General features: G+C 45.4%; 3 protein-coding genes across 5 annotated transcripts; 2 read left to right on the forward strand and 1 right to left on the reverse strand.

The window, feature by feature from the left end:
- Positions 1 to 1479: 1479 nt before the first annotated feature.
- Positions 1480 to 4400, forward strand: LOC133850574 (alpha-L-iduronidase). The gene is made up of 6 exons (XM_062286697.1): positions 1480 to 1751; positions 1806 to 2302; positions 2361 to 2775; positions 3223 to 3414; positions 3468 to 4225; positions 4285 to 4400. The coding sequence occupies exons 2-6, from the start codon at positions 1840 to 1842 to the stop codon at positions 4362 to 4364; spliced, it is 1908 nt and encodes a 635-aa protein (XP_062142681.1). The 5' UTR covers positions 1480 to 1751; positions 1806 to 1839; the 3' UTR covers positions 4365 to 4400.
- Positions 4401 to 4691: 291 nt separating this feature from the next.
- On the reverse strand, positions 4692 to 8413 carry LOC133850575 (coiled-coil and C2 domain-containing protein 1-like). 2 transcript variants are annotated; one of them, XM_062286698.1, is made up of 6 exons: positions 8208 to 8413; positions 6518 to 8128; positions 6029 to 6460; positions 5820 to 5971; positions 4933 to 5077; positions 4692 to 4870 (listed from the first exon to the last, which is right to left on the reverse strand). In XM_062286698.1, the coding sequence occupies exons 1-6, from the start codon at positions 8262 to 8264 to the stop codon at positions 4745 to 4747; spliced, it is 2523 nt and encodes an 840-aa protein (XP_062142682.1). In that variant the 5' UTR covers positions 8265 to 8413; the 3' UTR covers positions 4692 to 4744. The 2 variants fall into 2 exon arrangements, with proteins under 2 accessions (XP_062142682.1, XP_062142683.1); XM_062286699.1 differs by having other exon boundaries at positions 4933 to 5023; positions 8208 to 8412.
- Positions 8414 to 8680: 267 nt separating this feature from the next.
- Positions 8681 to 13837, forward strand: LOC133850572 (ralBP1-associated Eps domain-containing protein 2). Of its 2 annotated transcripts, XM_062286695.1 has the most exons (7): positions 8681 to 9340; positions 9407 to 9838; positions 9911 to 10230; positions 10291 to 11108; positions 11168 to 11643; positions 12258 to 12341; positions 12536 to 13837. In XM_062286695.1, exons 1-7 carry the CDS (start codon positions 9191 to 9193, stop codon positions 13091 to 13093), a joined length of 2838 nt encoding a protein of 945 aa, XP_062142679.1. In that variant the 5' UTR covers positions 8681 to 9190; the 3' UTR covers positions 13094 to 13837. The 2 variants fall into 2 exon arrangements, with proteins under 2 accessions (XP_062142679.1, XP_062142680.1); XM_062286696.1 differs by lacking the exon at positions 12258 to 12341.
- Positions 13838 to 14205: the final 368 nt, after the last annotated feature.

Raw genomic sequence — 14205 nt, forward strand, 5'->3', positions numbered from 1 at the left:
ATGGAAACTTGTTTAAAACTGTTAAGTAGATTTAAATTTTAATATGCTAATATAATACTATTTTGTAGGAATTAAAGAAAACAAGATTAATGTAAGCAAACATATTTAAAATACAATGAATTAAGTTTTCAGCAAGTCCTCATAGAAGTCTTTAAAATCATCAGCTTGTTAAATGTTATTATAATGAACTCTGTAAATACCTAGCACTTGAATGCATTAAAATTTAATACATTTTCATTGCAATAAATAAGAATAATAAAGCCGACAATTAAGAACTCAAATGTAGACCCTTAAAAGGCGAGACAAATCGTTTTGGCATAAACAAACAGGACGAGGGAAAGAAAGAGATAGAAAATGGAGGTGTGAGCATGAAAATGGAATAACTTGGATAATAAATTGAAAATTCATAGCCCATAAAAGGACTTGGAGCAGCTGCTGGTCGAGAGGCATGACAAAGCGATTAGGCCATAAGATGTGCGATAAGCTTTTTGGCTAAGCTTTCGCAAGGGTGTTGTGTATACAATAAAATATAATGGTGTTGTGGGTGAGTATGCGTCTGTGTGTGTGTTCGTTCGTGTGGTGTGTAATACCTACCCCTTGGATGTGAACATGTAATTGTTATATACGAGTACGAGCATTATCGCCCTACGAAACATATTTGTCACACCTTTCACACTCCTCTGCCAGAGCGCATAGCTGGAGGAGAGCCAAGATGTGACTGTGTGTGGATGTGACCATGGATGTGACTGTCAATGTATGTAGTTGTATAGTAGATGTGAATGTGGATTGCGATGTAGATACCTGCGCCTTGTGGCACGCCTCGGCAGAGTTTTTATAGCCGCTCTCGATGAAAGGGTATTATAAGTTGATGTCGACAGTCTATAAAAATAAATACAAAACTGAGGAGAAAACAATAAAAAGAATATATTCAAATTTTTCTAAGAATTTCAAAATGATCGTTGTGGTAATTAACAGAGTATTACAAGTTTATATGAAGGGTTATAAGGTTTGTTAGTAGGAATATTAGCTGTCATTAATAATTTTAATCGATACAGTTGAAACATCGAATAGCTAGACTATAGCGCAATGTGTACATATGTATGTAAATTAAAATGTATATTTCAATTATATTATATAGTATTTCCATTAGTTTCTCAGAATACGATTGAACTTTCTAGTTTTATACATATGTATGTATGTTCATATGTATACTACATTATTATCACACTATATTAACACAATTCCGTATAGAAAATAGATTAAGCAATATTATAAGTTAAATTTGAAGTGCAAAACTATCTATTTTATTCCCAAAAAGTTGCTTAGCAGGTATCTCGCAGTCGAGCAAACTCGCTTGGAGCTTTCTTGTCTGGTTTCCACCCCTAATGAGGGATTGCAATTCTCAATCAATGCGGCGCGCCGGCAAACGTTTTTTTTCTCCATTTCCTCTAGGTTGTTTTTTCCTTTTTTGTTTGTTGGAGTTGTTGTTGGGGAGAAACTGGCACGCTGTTGCTGTGACTGCGACTGCGGCAGAGGCAGAGGCAGAGGCTGCTGTCGTCTCCCTCGGCTGCTGCCGTTGCTTCTGCTACTGCGGCTGCTGCTGCTGCTTTGGCTGTGACGTCACGACAAGGCCGTGGTCAACGGCCAACGGCAACAACAGATACAGAGATACAGACAGATGCCGAGGCGCACTGGAGCAAGCGCTGCTTATCACCAAGCAACATCGAACAGAGAATTGACGCGCAATAATAGTACTGCAAAAGGCAAAAAAACAAAAACAAATATACATAAATAATTCGTTGTAGATTAATTCGACTAGAGGTAAATTGTGAATTAATAATGTGGCTGCTGCTGTGGCCCCTGCTGCTCTTTGCTGCCCTGGGCCACGCCCACTACACAACAAGCAGCGATGTCGTCGTCTACCATACGCTGCCCCACTTCTGGACGGGCGTCGGCTTCTGTCCCGCTGGCGAGATTAGTCACACAGGCATTGCCACGGCCCTGACGTCGCCCGCTCTCCAATTGAATCTGCGACAGATTGGCGCGTTGCCCTTTGGAGCCATCACACACATACGCATCCATTGGCTGCTCGAGCTGGTGCAGTTGCTCGAGTATAGTACGGATGGAGTGCCGCGCTATGATTACGACAAGTTCGATGCGTTTGTCGATCTGCTGCAGGAATTGCGACTGTCGCCGGTGCTGGAGTTCATGGGCAATCCAGGTCAGGTGTTTACGGCAAATCCCGAGCGCAACTGGTTTCTCTGGGAGCACTTCACCAAGAGTCTGATCAACCATCAGCTGGGTGAGTTTGAGTAGATGACGATTGCCGTTTCCATTCTCATATTATTCTCATTGTGTAGCTCGTCATGGTGCCGCTCGCTTGTCCAGCTGGCGCTACGAGACATGGAACGAGCCGGATTTGCTCAACTACAACCGCATCAACTTCACCGCACAGTCCTATCTGGAGTACGTGCAGGCCGTGCGTCGTGGCCTTAGCAAAGCTGGCGGCCGTCGCAAATCCAAGCGTCAACAGCAACTCTATCGTGCGCTGCGAGGTCCCGCGGGTCTCTTCAAGGCGGAGCAACGTCATCCGCTGTGCTGGCAACTGCTCGAGGTGTGCAACGAGCAGCTGGCCAAGTGTCCCATCGATATACTCACCTATCATCGCAAGGGCATCGATGGCAGTGCAACGGAAATACTAAACGGTTCGCTGGCGTTGCTCGCTAAGATCTATCACGACTATCCGCAGCTCCAGCAGCTGCCAGTGGCCAATGAGTGAGTGTCGAAGTCGGTTTAAGGGTATGGGAGGTATTTAATAGACTGAAAGTTTAATAACTTGATCGGTATATCCATGACAGTTAAAAGGGAGCGTAGTTACGTGCCAAGACTCATTTACAGCTGTGAACTTTGAAATAGCAGTGCGACAGACAGAAAATTACACAACGATTATAAAATGGAACATAGAGATAAGAAACAAGAAGAAACCCCGTTAAATTTATTTCCTTTTTCCTGTATTTTCATATATTTACGCAAGAGCAGAACGTTTTGTGGGTTCTAAGAACAAATTTTGTTTAGAAAATTGAATGAAAAATCGCAGTTTTTATTCTAGAGTCTTTAAACCTGGACAACACATTAATAGCCTTTATAGGATCTGATAACCAACTACATACATATGTAAATAACAACGGTGTGGAACTTGTTTAATCGCTTCTTCTTTCCTAGCGAGGCGGATCCCGTTTCGGGTTGGAGCACGCCCCGTGAGTTCCAGGCGGATGTGCGCTATGCAGCCACCTTGATGTCCACAGTGATGCAACACTGGCACGCCAAGCTCGCTGGTGGCGTCATGGATCAACTGGAGTCCATAAGCCATGACAATGCCTTCCTCAGCTATCATCCGCACGAGTTTCAGCAGCGGTAAGATTCGAGCACTTCCTCTACTCATGAGCTAATTCGGTTTTCTCTCGTAGCACATTGCTGGCGCACTTTCGCATGAATGAGACGCAACCTCCGCACTCGCAGTTCATACAGAAGCCTGTGTATGCCGCTCTAGGCATGCTGGCCAAGCTGGGCACACGCGCTGCGGACCTGGAGCTCGTCAACATGGACAGCAAGCACAGTGTGCAGGTGTTGCGCAGCATCTCCGGCAACGGCGTGGCCCAGTACATGGCCACCATCTTTCTCAGTCCCGAGCAGGCGGGACCACAACTGACGGCCTATCATCACAAGTATACGCTGAACATGTCGATTGCCAACGAGTCGGCGTTCATCACGGAGCTGCTGGTGCCGCACAGCACAGATCCGTTCCGTGTGTGGCAACAGGCCGGGAGTCCAGCGTATCCGAATGCAACACTGCGGGAGCAGATGCGTCGAGCGCAGACACCGCGACTGTATGAGACGGGCCCCATTTGGCAGTACAACAGCGAGCTGGTGGTGAACTCGGCTAGTCTGCCGTTGCCCTGGGTGATGCTGTTGCGCGTCTGCTCGGCGGCGTGGCCCAAATTGAAGCGACCCCAGCAGCTGGAGATTGTGGCGATCACTGGGCGTGAGGTCTTCATCAGCTGGAGCGAACAGCCGCGCTCCACGCAATGCCTAAAGAGCTACGAGGTGTGGTTTAGGGCAAGTGGCGACACAGCTGCCTCCGCTGACTGGCAGCAAATCTCGCTCGGCTGGCATCTGCCGTATCCATCGTTTCAGTATGCTCCCGGTCTCAATGGCAGCGTCAACGGTGAGTCAAGACATCAATTGTGCAAAGTCAAAGTACTAAATTCAGTAATCTTGTAACAGGTTTCTACAAGGTGCGCGGCGTGGATGTCTTCAATGAGCGCAGCGCCTTCTCGCAAATTGTCGAATATCTCGAGTTGTAATTTAACACACAATTGATGAGCACACAAAACAAGAAATCATAATGTAATAATGGTTATTAACATATCGCTCATATTAGATGCAAAACATAATCAGGCTTTAATTGGCCGCAATGCGTCGTCGCTGCTGCCGCTGCTGCTTCTCCTCATCCTCCTTCTCCTTCACTTGAACTGTCGTCGATCTCTCTGTCTGGAATGGAACTGAACCTGGGGCACAAATCTTCAGAGAGGCAGCGAAGCAGCGCGAGGCGCCTTGCCAACAATTCAAGTATTCTCATATACATAAATATTTATATAAATATACATATAGTACATAACGCGTGTGTTTACTGTGTGTGTGTTGAGTAATAGTTAAAGCAAAGCCAGGATTAAAAGTTGTCAGTTTAGCCTTCGGCATCCAGCACCAGCCACTTCTCGTTGATGTGCTCGATCTGCTTGGTCAGTATGGGATTCCGCACACGCACCTTAATCTCCAGCTTGCCTCCTACCTGCTTCCTGCCCTCCATCAGCTGTAATTGAGTAAACCGAAATAATCAAAGTTCTATTCAAAATTACTAAAATATACACTCACATCATAAGTGTCGTGTATGTCGCACTTGGTCTCCAGCGGCGCCAGCTTCACATTTACGCTGCCAATCAGAGTGTCGGATCTCAAGAATCCTCTGAAACAACATACGGGCAGTTTACGACTTAGTCCACAACAATCAATACTGCAGCTGCTTAGCGTTTTATGTGTGTGTTTATTTATTGATTTTATTTTAGCGACATTTTTTTGTGGCGTAGCATTGAGCGCGTTTCGAAATGAGTTGGGATTTGGCAAAAAACATATTTATTAAAATATCTGAATAATGGGTTTAATGTCTTGCGATGGATATGTGTTTAGCGAAGCGGCAAAGCTTTACAGGAAAACAAAATAAATTTAAGGATGTAGGCAAATTAAGCCAGAAAAGCAAATAACTAAAGTGGTCTAAGAACAAAACTAAAAGTGAAATAAAAGCATGCCATCAATTAGGAATTTAGTTGAAGTTTTATATGAAAAGTTTTGAAACAAATGAACAAAACTTGCGATAGATGAAAATACTTTACTGTCTTTAAAACCAATTTAAATCCAAATCTACTTTATATTTACTATAAAAAACAATTTCAAATTAGTTGATTGAAAGAAGATTTCAATTAAGACTTTAGTGAAGTAGTGATATAAAAGAGTTATATTAAATTATCAATTACTACAAGAAGTACAATTACTATAATTCCATTCTGTATAGCTTGCGGCTTAGAGATTGACAGTATTATACGCCACAGAACCTCAATGAGTTCTACTATATCGAACTTTCGCTTCACCTTGGTTAATTGATATGCGTATGCGTTTGGCATTAGTACAGATTAATTTCGTTACAGCAGTGCTAGTAATTGATTAATAATTCAAAAGCAAAAGCCAATCGCAAAGGCGGCACTCACCCTCGTGAATAGATCTCGAATTTAACGCCATGACGTTTGATGATGCGATTAAACTGTCGATTGCCCCGCTGGATATCAACCTTGAAGCGTTCATCGTAGTCCGGACTATCTGTGTCTTTGATCACATTCGTTTTAGCTCTGAAGAACTCATCCTACAGTGCAACAGAAGTTAATATAATGGTAAACTACAAGAGACATGAAATACTTGCATTCAACAGAGGATATTCAATGCGCACATAGGTGTCCACATCCTTGGGATTTGCCACATTATAGTTTAGACCACGCACCACAACAATTTCGAGTTCATTGTCCGTCAGATCCGTGTTGCAGTGCACAATGTTAAAGGAACGCTTCTCGTAGTGGAATTTGGGCAGTGTTTGATTCTTGCGCTTCGAGTAACGCACCAAATCCAAATCCTTTTGCACTGTCAGAGCGAGATTCTCGAAGCGATTCATTCCTGCCACATCGCCCATGGCCTTGTGGTGATCCCTCGTATTCTTGCACATCATAAGCTGCTTGGCCAGTTGCTCCTCGATGCGCACACCAATCTCACAAATGTCATCGCCCGGATCACATTCCTCGGCTGCCACTATGGCGAACGATGACTCCAGATTATCGCGCTGCGAAGGCGGCACAGGCAGCTGCAAAACAATATTCATTACTAACGATTCTTATCATTCACGAAGTACTCCGCTTACTGTATTCAGATCAACGGGCAACCCGCTGCTTGCCGCATTCAGCAGCGACTCAAAACCTTTGTAGATCTTCAAGTATTCCTTGGCTTGATCAATTTCACCCGCTTTCTTAGCTGCTATGGCGGCCAATTTGAACTCCCTTTGCCGCTCCAGCAGCAGCTTCATTTGCTGCTCGGCCAGATTGTTCTTGTGCTGATTGCCCGAGGTGCGTGTCGTCAAATCCTTGGAGGGCGATGGCGCCGGTGCTCGGCGTTCTGTTGTTGGTGTCGCTGTGGTCGAGCTACTGGGAGTGCCGCCAGCTGAAGTGCTGGCCGTGGCGGGTGGTGATGTGGGTGACATGGGTGGCGTCGCTGCTGGCGGCGGCTTAGCTGGCGCATCAGCTGTGGGTAGCGCTGGAAAACCAGGTGGTGTGGGCAACTCATCGTAGGCCACGGGACGCCCAGCCTTGTGCTGCTTGATCGCATCTTCATACTGCTTTACAATACGTCCAAAGCGACGCGCTTTGCTCGTGTTGTTCTCCGCCTTGGCGGCTTCTTCCACGGACTTGTATTTATCGAGACGCTGCTGCAGTGCTTCCAGCATGGACGATGGCATCGTCGAGGGGGCTGCAACCGCTGATGGCAGAGCTGGTGCTGGAGTTGGAATTGGAGCTGGGGCAGCAGCAGGAGCAGGAGCTTCACCACCTTGCAACTTGGCCATGAAGGCTAAAAATTCAGCTGGTGGTGGCGGCATATCGCTGAGATCAACCTCCTGGCCATCCTCGCACATCTTGACAACCACATCGAACTGCTTGACGACGCGCAGAAACTGTAGAGCTGTTTCTGTGTCGCCACTCCGCTTGGATTGTACTGCAGCTGCTTTGTACTCGCTTTGGCGTTGACGCAACTCTGCCACCAAAGGATTTGCTGGCTGTGTGGGCGTGGCAGGAGCTGCTGCTGCTGGAGGAGAAGGAGAGCTTGGCGTGGGCGGCGCTGGAGCAGCACGAATTGGTTTCGGCGGCTCTGGATCAGCTTCTGCTGCAGCTGGTGCTGCTGGAACATCGCCTCCTGCCGGCTTCACACTAACCTCGGGCGGAATGTCGTCCACATTGATGGGCTTACCAGCAGCCGATTGCTTTGCCAGATCCTGCAACGTCTTCAGTCCTCTCGCATATCGTCGCGCCTTGGCTGCTTCACCCGCTGCTTTGGCATTAGCTTCGGCCTGCTTGTACATGTCCAAACGCTGTTTGATGATACTCAATGTGTCTACTGTGGTGGTGGGCAGAAAGGTTTGCACTGGCTCTGGGTCTGCAGCAGGGGCAATAGGAGCTGCTTGTTCCTCCTCCTGCTCTTCCAGTTCGCCTCCCGTGATGCCCTGCAATTCGCCCAGCAAATCAGTATCGTTCTCAAGGGCATCGTCGTCATCATCGTCGCTGACATCACGCATGCTGTCTGCAATCATTTTGTCCAAATCACTGTTCGGCATTAGTTTTGCCTTTGGCTTTGCTTTGGGTTTTGGTCCGCCACCACCCGCAATTGCTGCTAGTTCGGCTTCCAAATCACTGTCACCCGCATCGTCGTCGTCACCGTAGCCAGCGCTGGGATCAAAGTCATCTGGTATTTCCGTTAAACCAAACTAAATAGTGGACGAGGAAATCATGAGTCATAAAAATAAATAGACTGTCAGTGGGGGGAAGTTTTTTTTAATTATGTACCTGGGACAAATCGTGTTGACGACGCTTTGGTGGCTCGGGTTTCTTGCGAGAGAACATTCTGAACTAATTTATTGCAATATCCTTATGTCTATGACTAATGTGTAGGCACTATAAATCTTTTTGTTCACGCCAGATTAAAAACCTAAATTGCGTTGTAAGCGAAGAGCACAAAGCGCAGACAATAACAAAATTGGTTGTTATCGAAACTAAAGATGAGCGATTATACAGACTCCTATTTACATTCACTTTCATTCAATAAGGTATCGACTTACTACTAAAAATCGTTTAACGCCTTTCTGTAAATATGGACTTTAGTTAAATATATAATAATTAAACAAAATCTAATATGTATGGGCAGAAATTAGGAGTGTCGCAGATCAAACACATTTATAATCCAAGTGGACTTGTTTATCGCAACTGTTCTAATTGGACCAGTTGATATCGACCACCACCACTCGTGTTATTTATCGATGAAATTGTCATCACAGTGCACAACAGTTTGCGAAAAATTCGTGTAAAAATTTGCTATTGATTGGACAATTTGTTGGTTTTTAAGAAAGGCAAAATTCAATTTTATCAAGTTTGTTGCCTGTGCCGAGTCATGCATTAGTGTGCGCATTCAAAAAGCTGGCTCTGGTGCGTGCGTTGTGCGTGGAAAACGTGTCCAAGACCGTTCAATTTGAGTGTTTCGTCCGTTTTTTGTCTCGCACACTGGCCATTATTTTTCCTCGATAGGCGCCGAAGGCAGCGACGTCGACAGCGACAACGACGACCGACGAGGAGACGATAAAAAAGCATTGCGGCAGTTGCGGCGGGGAGACAGCAGCACCAGTTTTGTTTAATTAAGTGTTGCAGAAATAAACAAACAGATTGGCATTTGTCACACAGTGAACGAAGAACGGGCGTGGCTAGAGGAACTTGTTAAGAACAACAACAAAAGTTAAACGAGCGCTGGAGCAGCAAGCAACAAGTAGGCGGCTGGAATGGAAGAGGTAACGCTGACGGAGCCCGAAACACGATTCTATGGCGAACTATTCCAATGCTGCGACGTGGAGAATGCCGGCAAAGTGCCGATGCTCAAGGCAACCGAATTGTTTCGCTCAGCGGACATTGCCAACGAGACAGTGATTGAGGTAGGTCCAATTAAATTGTTCCCCAACTCGTGCCTGGCTAATTATGACATATTATTTCATTGTTAGATCACTGCCTTAGCTGGCATTCCGTCGACGGCGCTGCACATCTCACGTGCTCAGTTCTATTCATGCCTCAAGCTCATTGCTGCCCATCAGGCAGCAATGCCGTTGCGTCAGGAGCTAATAGCGGCCACAATGCCGCTGCCATTGCCGCATTTCAGCTGGAAAGAAGCTGCGACAACTGGTTGCGAGAATGGTTTGGGTGCACTGCCTCCGCCGCCGCCCACAGATCGTCGCAACTCACTGCGTCGCAACTCCCAGCAACAGCAGCAGCAGCAACAACAGTTGGAACAGTTGCAGGACACGTCGGATGTGCCCAGCACTGATTCAGAGGTGGAGCAAAACGAGTCAAGCTGTGGCGGCGATTTCGATGAGCTGGCTGGCGCTGCACACGATGTGGGTGCTGTTGTCAGCAGCAGCAGCAGCAGCCGCGAGACAGTGCGTATAATTAATCTTATCAAAAAAGCTATGCAAACAAGCTCAATTTATTTACTTTTGTTCCTCTGTTAGCAACGTCGACGTGGCGCTGGCAACGGCGGCTCACCGGAAGCGTGGAGCACCAATAGCGACAGTCCAACGCCCACGAACAGCGTGGCGGAGCGCCCTTGGGCACAGGATACGCTGTGGCAGGGCTTACTGGGCGACGAGCATCGCCAGCTGCTGGGCACCGAGGAGGAGTCGTCGGATCGCCACAGCAGCGATGAGGATGACAACGAAAATGAGCTAATCACCATTTATCAAATAACCGCCGAGCAGCGCGAATACTATAACAAACAGTTTCGCGCTGTGCAGCGTGATCCACACGGTTTACTCTCTGGCCAGGCAGCGCGGTAAGCTTCAACGTAATCACATGCGAATTGATGCCTATTAATTCCACTATTACTCTTTAGTGTCTTCTTTGAGAAGAGCCGCATTCCTGTCGAGGAGCTGCGTCACATTTGGCAGCTGTGCGACGTGACACGCGACGGTGCTTTAAGTCTATCCGAATTCACAGCTGCCATGCATCTGGTTGTGCTGCGTCGCAATAATATTCCCTTGCCCAGCAGCTTGCCTCATTGTCTGCATCCTCAAGTGCTCGCGGCGGCAGCGACAGCAACTGCAACATCAACAACATCATCCTCATCGTCGCTGACCGCAACGCACATACCTCAAGAGCCGCCTGAGGCTGATCTCCTGCATCTGAACGATGATGACGATGACGAGCATACGGACAATACGATTATAAGTAGCTCGCAGGCGAATAAGTCACGTGCTGTCGCTGCAAACAACGAAAAGAACATTATGAATCTGAGCAGCATCTCGACTTCGAGTCAGGTGAGCAACAGCAGCGGCTCGCGACGAGAGGTGACTACAACGACGCCACCATCTCTGAAAAATCGCAGCATTTCCAATTCGCCAAATGTTGAAAAGACAAGCACAACAACATCAGCAGCAACTTCGGGCGGTGCTGCAACTGCCGGAGCAGCAACAGCAGCTGCGGCGGCCACAAACGATTCCAGCCAATGGACCAAGTTTAGCGAATCTCCCACGACAACGACAGGTCAAGTTGTAGGTGCAACTTCTACTGTGGCTGCTGCCGCCAACACTAACGCAACCATTTCTAGTCCGGGTCTCAAGCCAGCGCTGTTCGACATGAAACGTACTGCTCAGGATGTGGGCTCGAATCCGCAAATCTTGCATCCCGTGCCGCTGCGTGTAACGCCAATAGGTGAGACTCTTTGATGCAATGGCAAAACTGTCAAAATACTTATTTTTGTTGATTTGCAGGCACAGCTATTGCTGCCACTGGTGAGCAAGCGAATGCTCAAGCAGTTGCCGCAAATGATATGGATGGGGTGGTCGTGTTGCGCGAAGAGAGCCCCAAGGCTGCAGCCACAATAGCAGCAGCAACAGCAACAGCTGCAACAACAACGACAAACAATCAAACGTCTACAACGCATCGGGATCGTGATCGCGACTCCATGCAGAGCAGTGATCTGCGCGCCATTCAACGTCCCCAGGCTAAAAAGCTGCCAGCTAAAAACATTGGCGCTCTGCCGCCGCCGCCTCAACGGGAGCCAAGCATTGGCTCCTTGGGTGTCAATGAGCCACCAGAGCCACAAACGGTAACAGCGTTGCCCATGGGTTATGCCAAAAAGGAGCCGCCACCTTTGCCGCCGCCAAGACCACATCGACACACACGCAGCAGCAGTCTGGACTTGAACAAGTTCAAAATGGGCACAGCTGCTGCACAGCAGCCAGAGGTGAGTGCAGCTGTTAGTAGATGTAAGAAAAACGGGAGCAATAATCTTACTCCAGCTAAGCACATTCAATTAATTTTAGAGAGCTTCCATTAATCTAATGATTACTGAGATACACGAATCGCCTTAAATATTAAACTACTTAGTGCAGTGCTTTGTCCGCTTAACTATATTTCTACATTCTATCGTTCACAAGTCATCTACTTTTATTCCATAAATGCATCGAGCTTGCTTTGTGGTAACATAAATGAATGCACACATTCATTATTAACTCTTTAATAATATTACTGAAGAAATTCGTCCGCTTAATAAGTAAACTAATGTTGTTCTCATATATAGTAATATTTTCATTATTTTCATTATTTATAACAGTTATTGTTATTATAATTCTGCAGTGTTTTGCGTTCTTAAGTTGTCGTGGTGTTTTTATCATATAACCAACTGGAGTTTGATATGCTTGAATAATAATTATTATACATCTGCATATTAAAGCATTTGTATGCTGCAGCAATATACATAAGTGATTTCGGTGTACCGAAACAATTTACATGTAACTCGTGTTTTTTCATCATTTTGATGCAAACAATTTTTGTAATATAAACCCTACTTTAATTAAGATAACCGCGCAAGCCAGCTTCGATATGCAAACCTCAACGGGTTTTGCCGATTTCACGCACTTTGCCAACGAAGACGCGACTGTTGTAAGTGTGACATTGAAACCATCTCTCAATCTTGAACTTGAACTTGATTTTGAATTTGATACTTGCATCCGCAATTGGCTGTAGCTTTTACTAGTGTTATGCGTCCAAAATTCTGTAGTTTAACTAATGATTTCAATTCATATGATTTTCGTTTATGACTATACTAATAATGCATTCCAAACTCAATATTACAGTTGGATGCGAGCAGCAGCAGCGCTAATGCCACAGTCGCTGCCTCGATTGCCGAGCAGCAGCAGCATTCATTGCCACCGGTGCCGCCGCCGCCTGCTTTTGTGCCGCCCACGCGCATCTCGCTGCAACAGACACAGCAGCGCATCTCAGCATTCGAGGTGTATCGCAAGCCGCAGACACCGGCACCGTTAACGTCGACATCAACTTCAACGGTGGCAGCACAGTTGCCCAATGCGGAGACCTTTGATAAACGTGTGTCGGCCATAAGCGATTCGTTGCGCCACGTTTCCTTCAAGCAGAATCAAACGAGCACCACCGAGTTGCTGCAACGTCTGCGGGAGCAGAACAATTCGCTGCTGCATCTGTGCAACGATCTCAGTGACGAGCTGCTCAGCGTGCAGACCCGCAAGGAGGAGATGCGTCTCAAATTGGAAACTCTAGCGGCTGCTGGTGGAGCTGCAGCCATCGAGGCAGCAGCAGATTCATCGATGATGGCGCCAATGACGGCGAATGTGACTGGTGGCTCAGCCGGCTCGTCCGGTGGCCATACAAATGTTTAAAGTGTTTTTTTGTTGTACTTGTTTCTGTTAGTGTTGTATGCAACACACACACACACACACACACACACACACACATATATATATATGAGAAGGAGGCATCAACAGTTAATGCGAATTTAGTTTTGCACGCTGCTTGCATTTTTTTTGCTGATTTAATTGTAGGCTAGTTCAATCTCAAGTAATACAACAATGTATGGAAATTGTCATGCGCATGCAACAAATACCACAAAACCATAACAATAACAATAGTGCCGCCTCTACACACACACACACACAAATTATTTATGCAGGCAGATCAATTTATGTATACTTCTCGTTAGCGCACTTAAAGCTAATTGAATTAATTGTTAAAGATAAATGTGTAAATGTAAAAATGACAAACGTTCGCTTTAAAGAATATACTCCACCACACGCCACTCCTCCTTAGATGATCGATTTGGCGGCCACAAAGTGGCAACGCAACAATAACTCATTGCTAATTTTGCATTTCTTTTTGGCTACAAACCTAATAAATCACTATTTAATCTCTGCTATTATATTAACACTTAATTTGCACGAAAGGCAAACAAAAACAATAATTAATTTTGTAAAACCTCGAAACCTGGTTCCATTAGGAAAACAAAACGACCTTCTCACTCATTCCGGCAATGAAAACAAAATTTATAATGTTTAATGTGCTAAAAAACAAAAAAAGAAAAAAAAACAAATAATTGTAACGCTCCTAAGCCAGGCTTAAATGTTTAAGTATTAGAAGTGAAAACTTATTACCACAAAAAACATAAAAAAAAACAAAGAAAAAATTAAACATGAAAATTTAAATTCCTTGGAAACTTAGCTTAGGTTAAGTTCTATTCCACAACTATTTTCTATGTATACACAAATTGATATTATGTATATTTATCAAAATTCTTTAGGCATTTGTAAAAAGTATAAACACAAATGAAAAATCCAATTTACATATTTAATTTACCGGACCAGAAGTATGCTATCTTCGAATTTATAAAGATGATATATACCATACACGAATATCATCTTTTGAATATGCGTGCGCATTTTCTTTTTGCATACTTAAAAACCTATTTAATAAATGTACGTACGTATATATGATTTTT

Source organism: Drosophila sulfurigaster, chromosome 2L (genome assembly GCF_023558435.1).
Source record: "Drosophila sulfurigaster albostrigata strain 15112-1811.04 chromosome 2L, ASM2355843v2, whole genome shotgun sequence".
Classification (NCBI taxonomy): domain Eukaryota; kingdom Metazoa; phylum Arthropoda; class Insecta; order Diptera; family Drosophilidae; genus Drosophila; species Drosophila sulfurigaster.

Coding starts and splice junctions, on each gene's coding strand:
- LOC133850574 (XM_062286697.1), top strand. CDS start 1,840: ATGTGGCTGCTGCTGTGGCCCCTGCTGCTCTTTGCTGCCCTGGGCCAC. Junction 2,303..2,360: donor TCTGATCAACCATCAGCTGG/GTGAGTTTGAGT, acceptor CTCATTGTGTAG/CTCGTCATGGTGCCGCTCGC. Junction 3,415..3,467: donor CCGCACGAGTTTCAGCAGCG/GTAAGATTCGAG, acceptor TTTCTCTCGTAG/CACATTGCTGGCGCACTTTC.
- LOC133850575 (XM_062286698.1), bottom strand. CDS start 8,264: ATGTTCTCTCGCAAGAAACCCGAGCCACCAAAGCGTCGTCAACACGAT. Junction 6,461..6,517: donor TGCCCGTTGATCTGAATACA/GTAAGCGGAGTA, acceptor ATTGTTTTGCAG/CTGCCTGTGCCGCCTTCGCA. Junction 4,871..4,932: donor ACATACACGACACTTATGAT/GTGAGTGTATAT, acceptor ACTCAATTACAG/CTGATGGAGGGCAGGAAGCA.
- LOC133850572 (XM_062286695.1), top strand. CDS start 9,191: ATGGAAGAGGTAACGCTGACGGAGCCCGAAACACGATTCTATGGCGAA. Junction 9,839..9,910: donor GCAGCAGCAGCCGCGAGACA/GTGCGTATAATT, acceptor TTCCTCTGTTAG/CAACGTCGACGTGGCGCTGG. Junction 10,231..10,290: donor CTCTCTGGCCAGGCAGCGCG/GTAAGCTTCAAC, acceptor ATTACTCTTTAG/TGTCTTCTTTGAGAAGAGCC.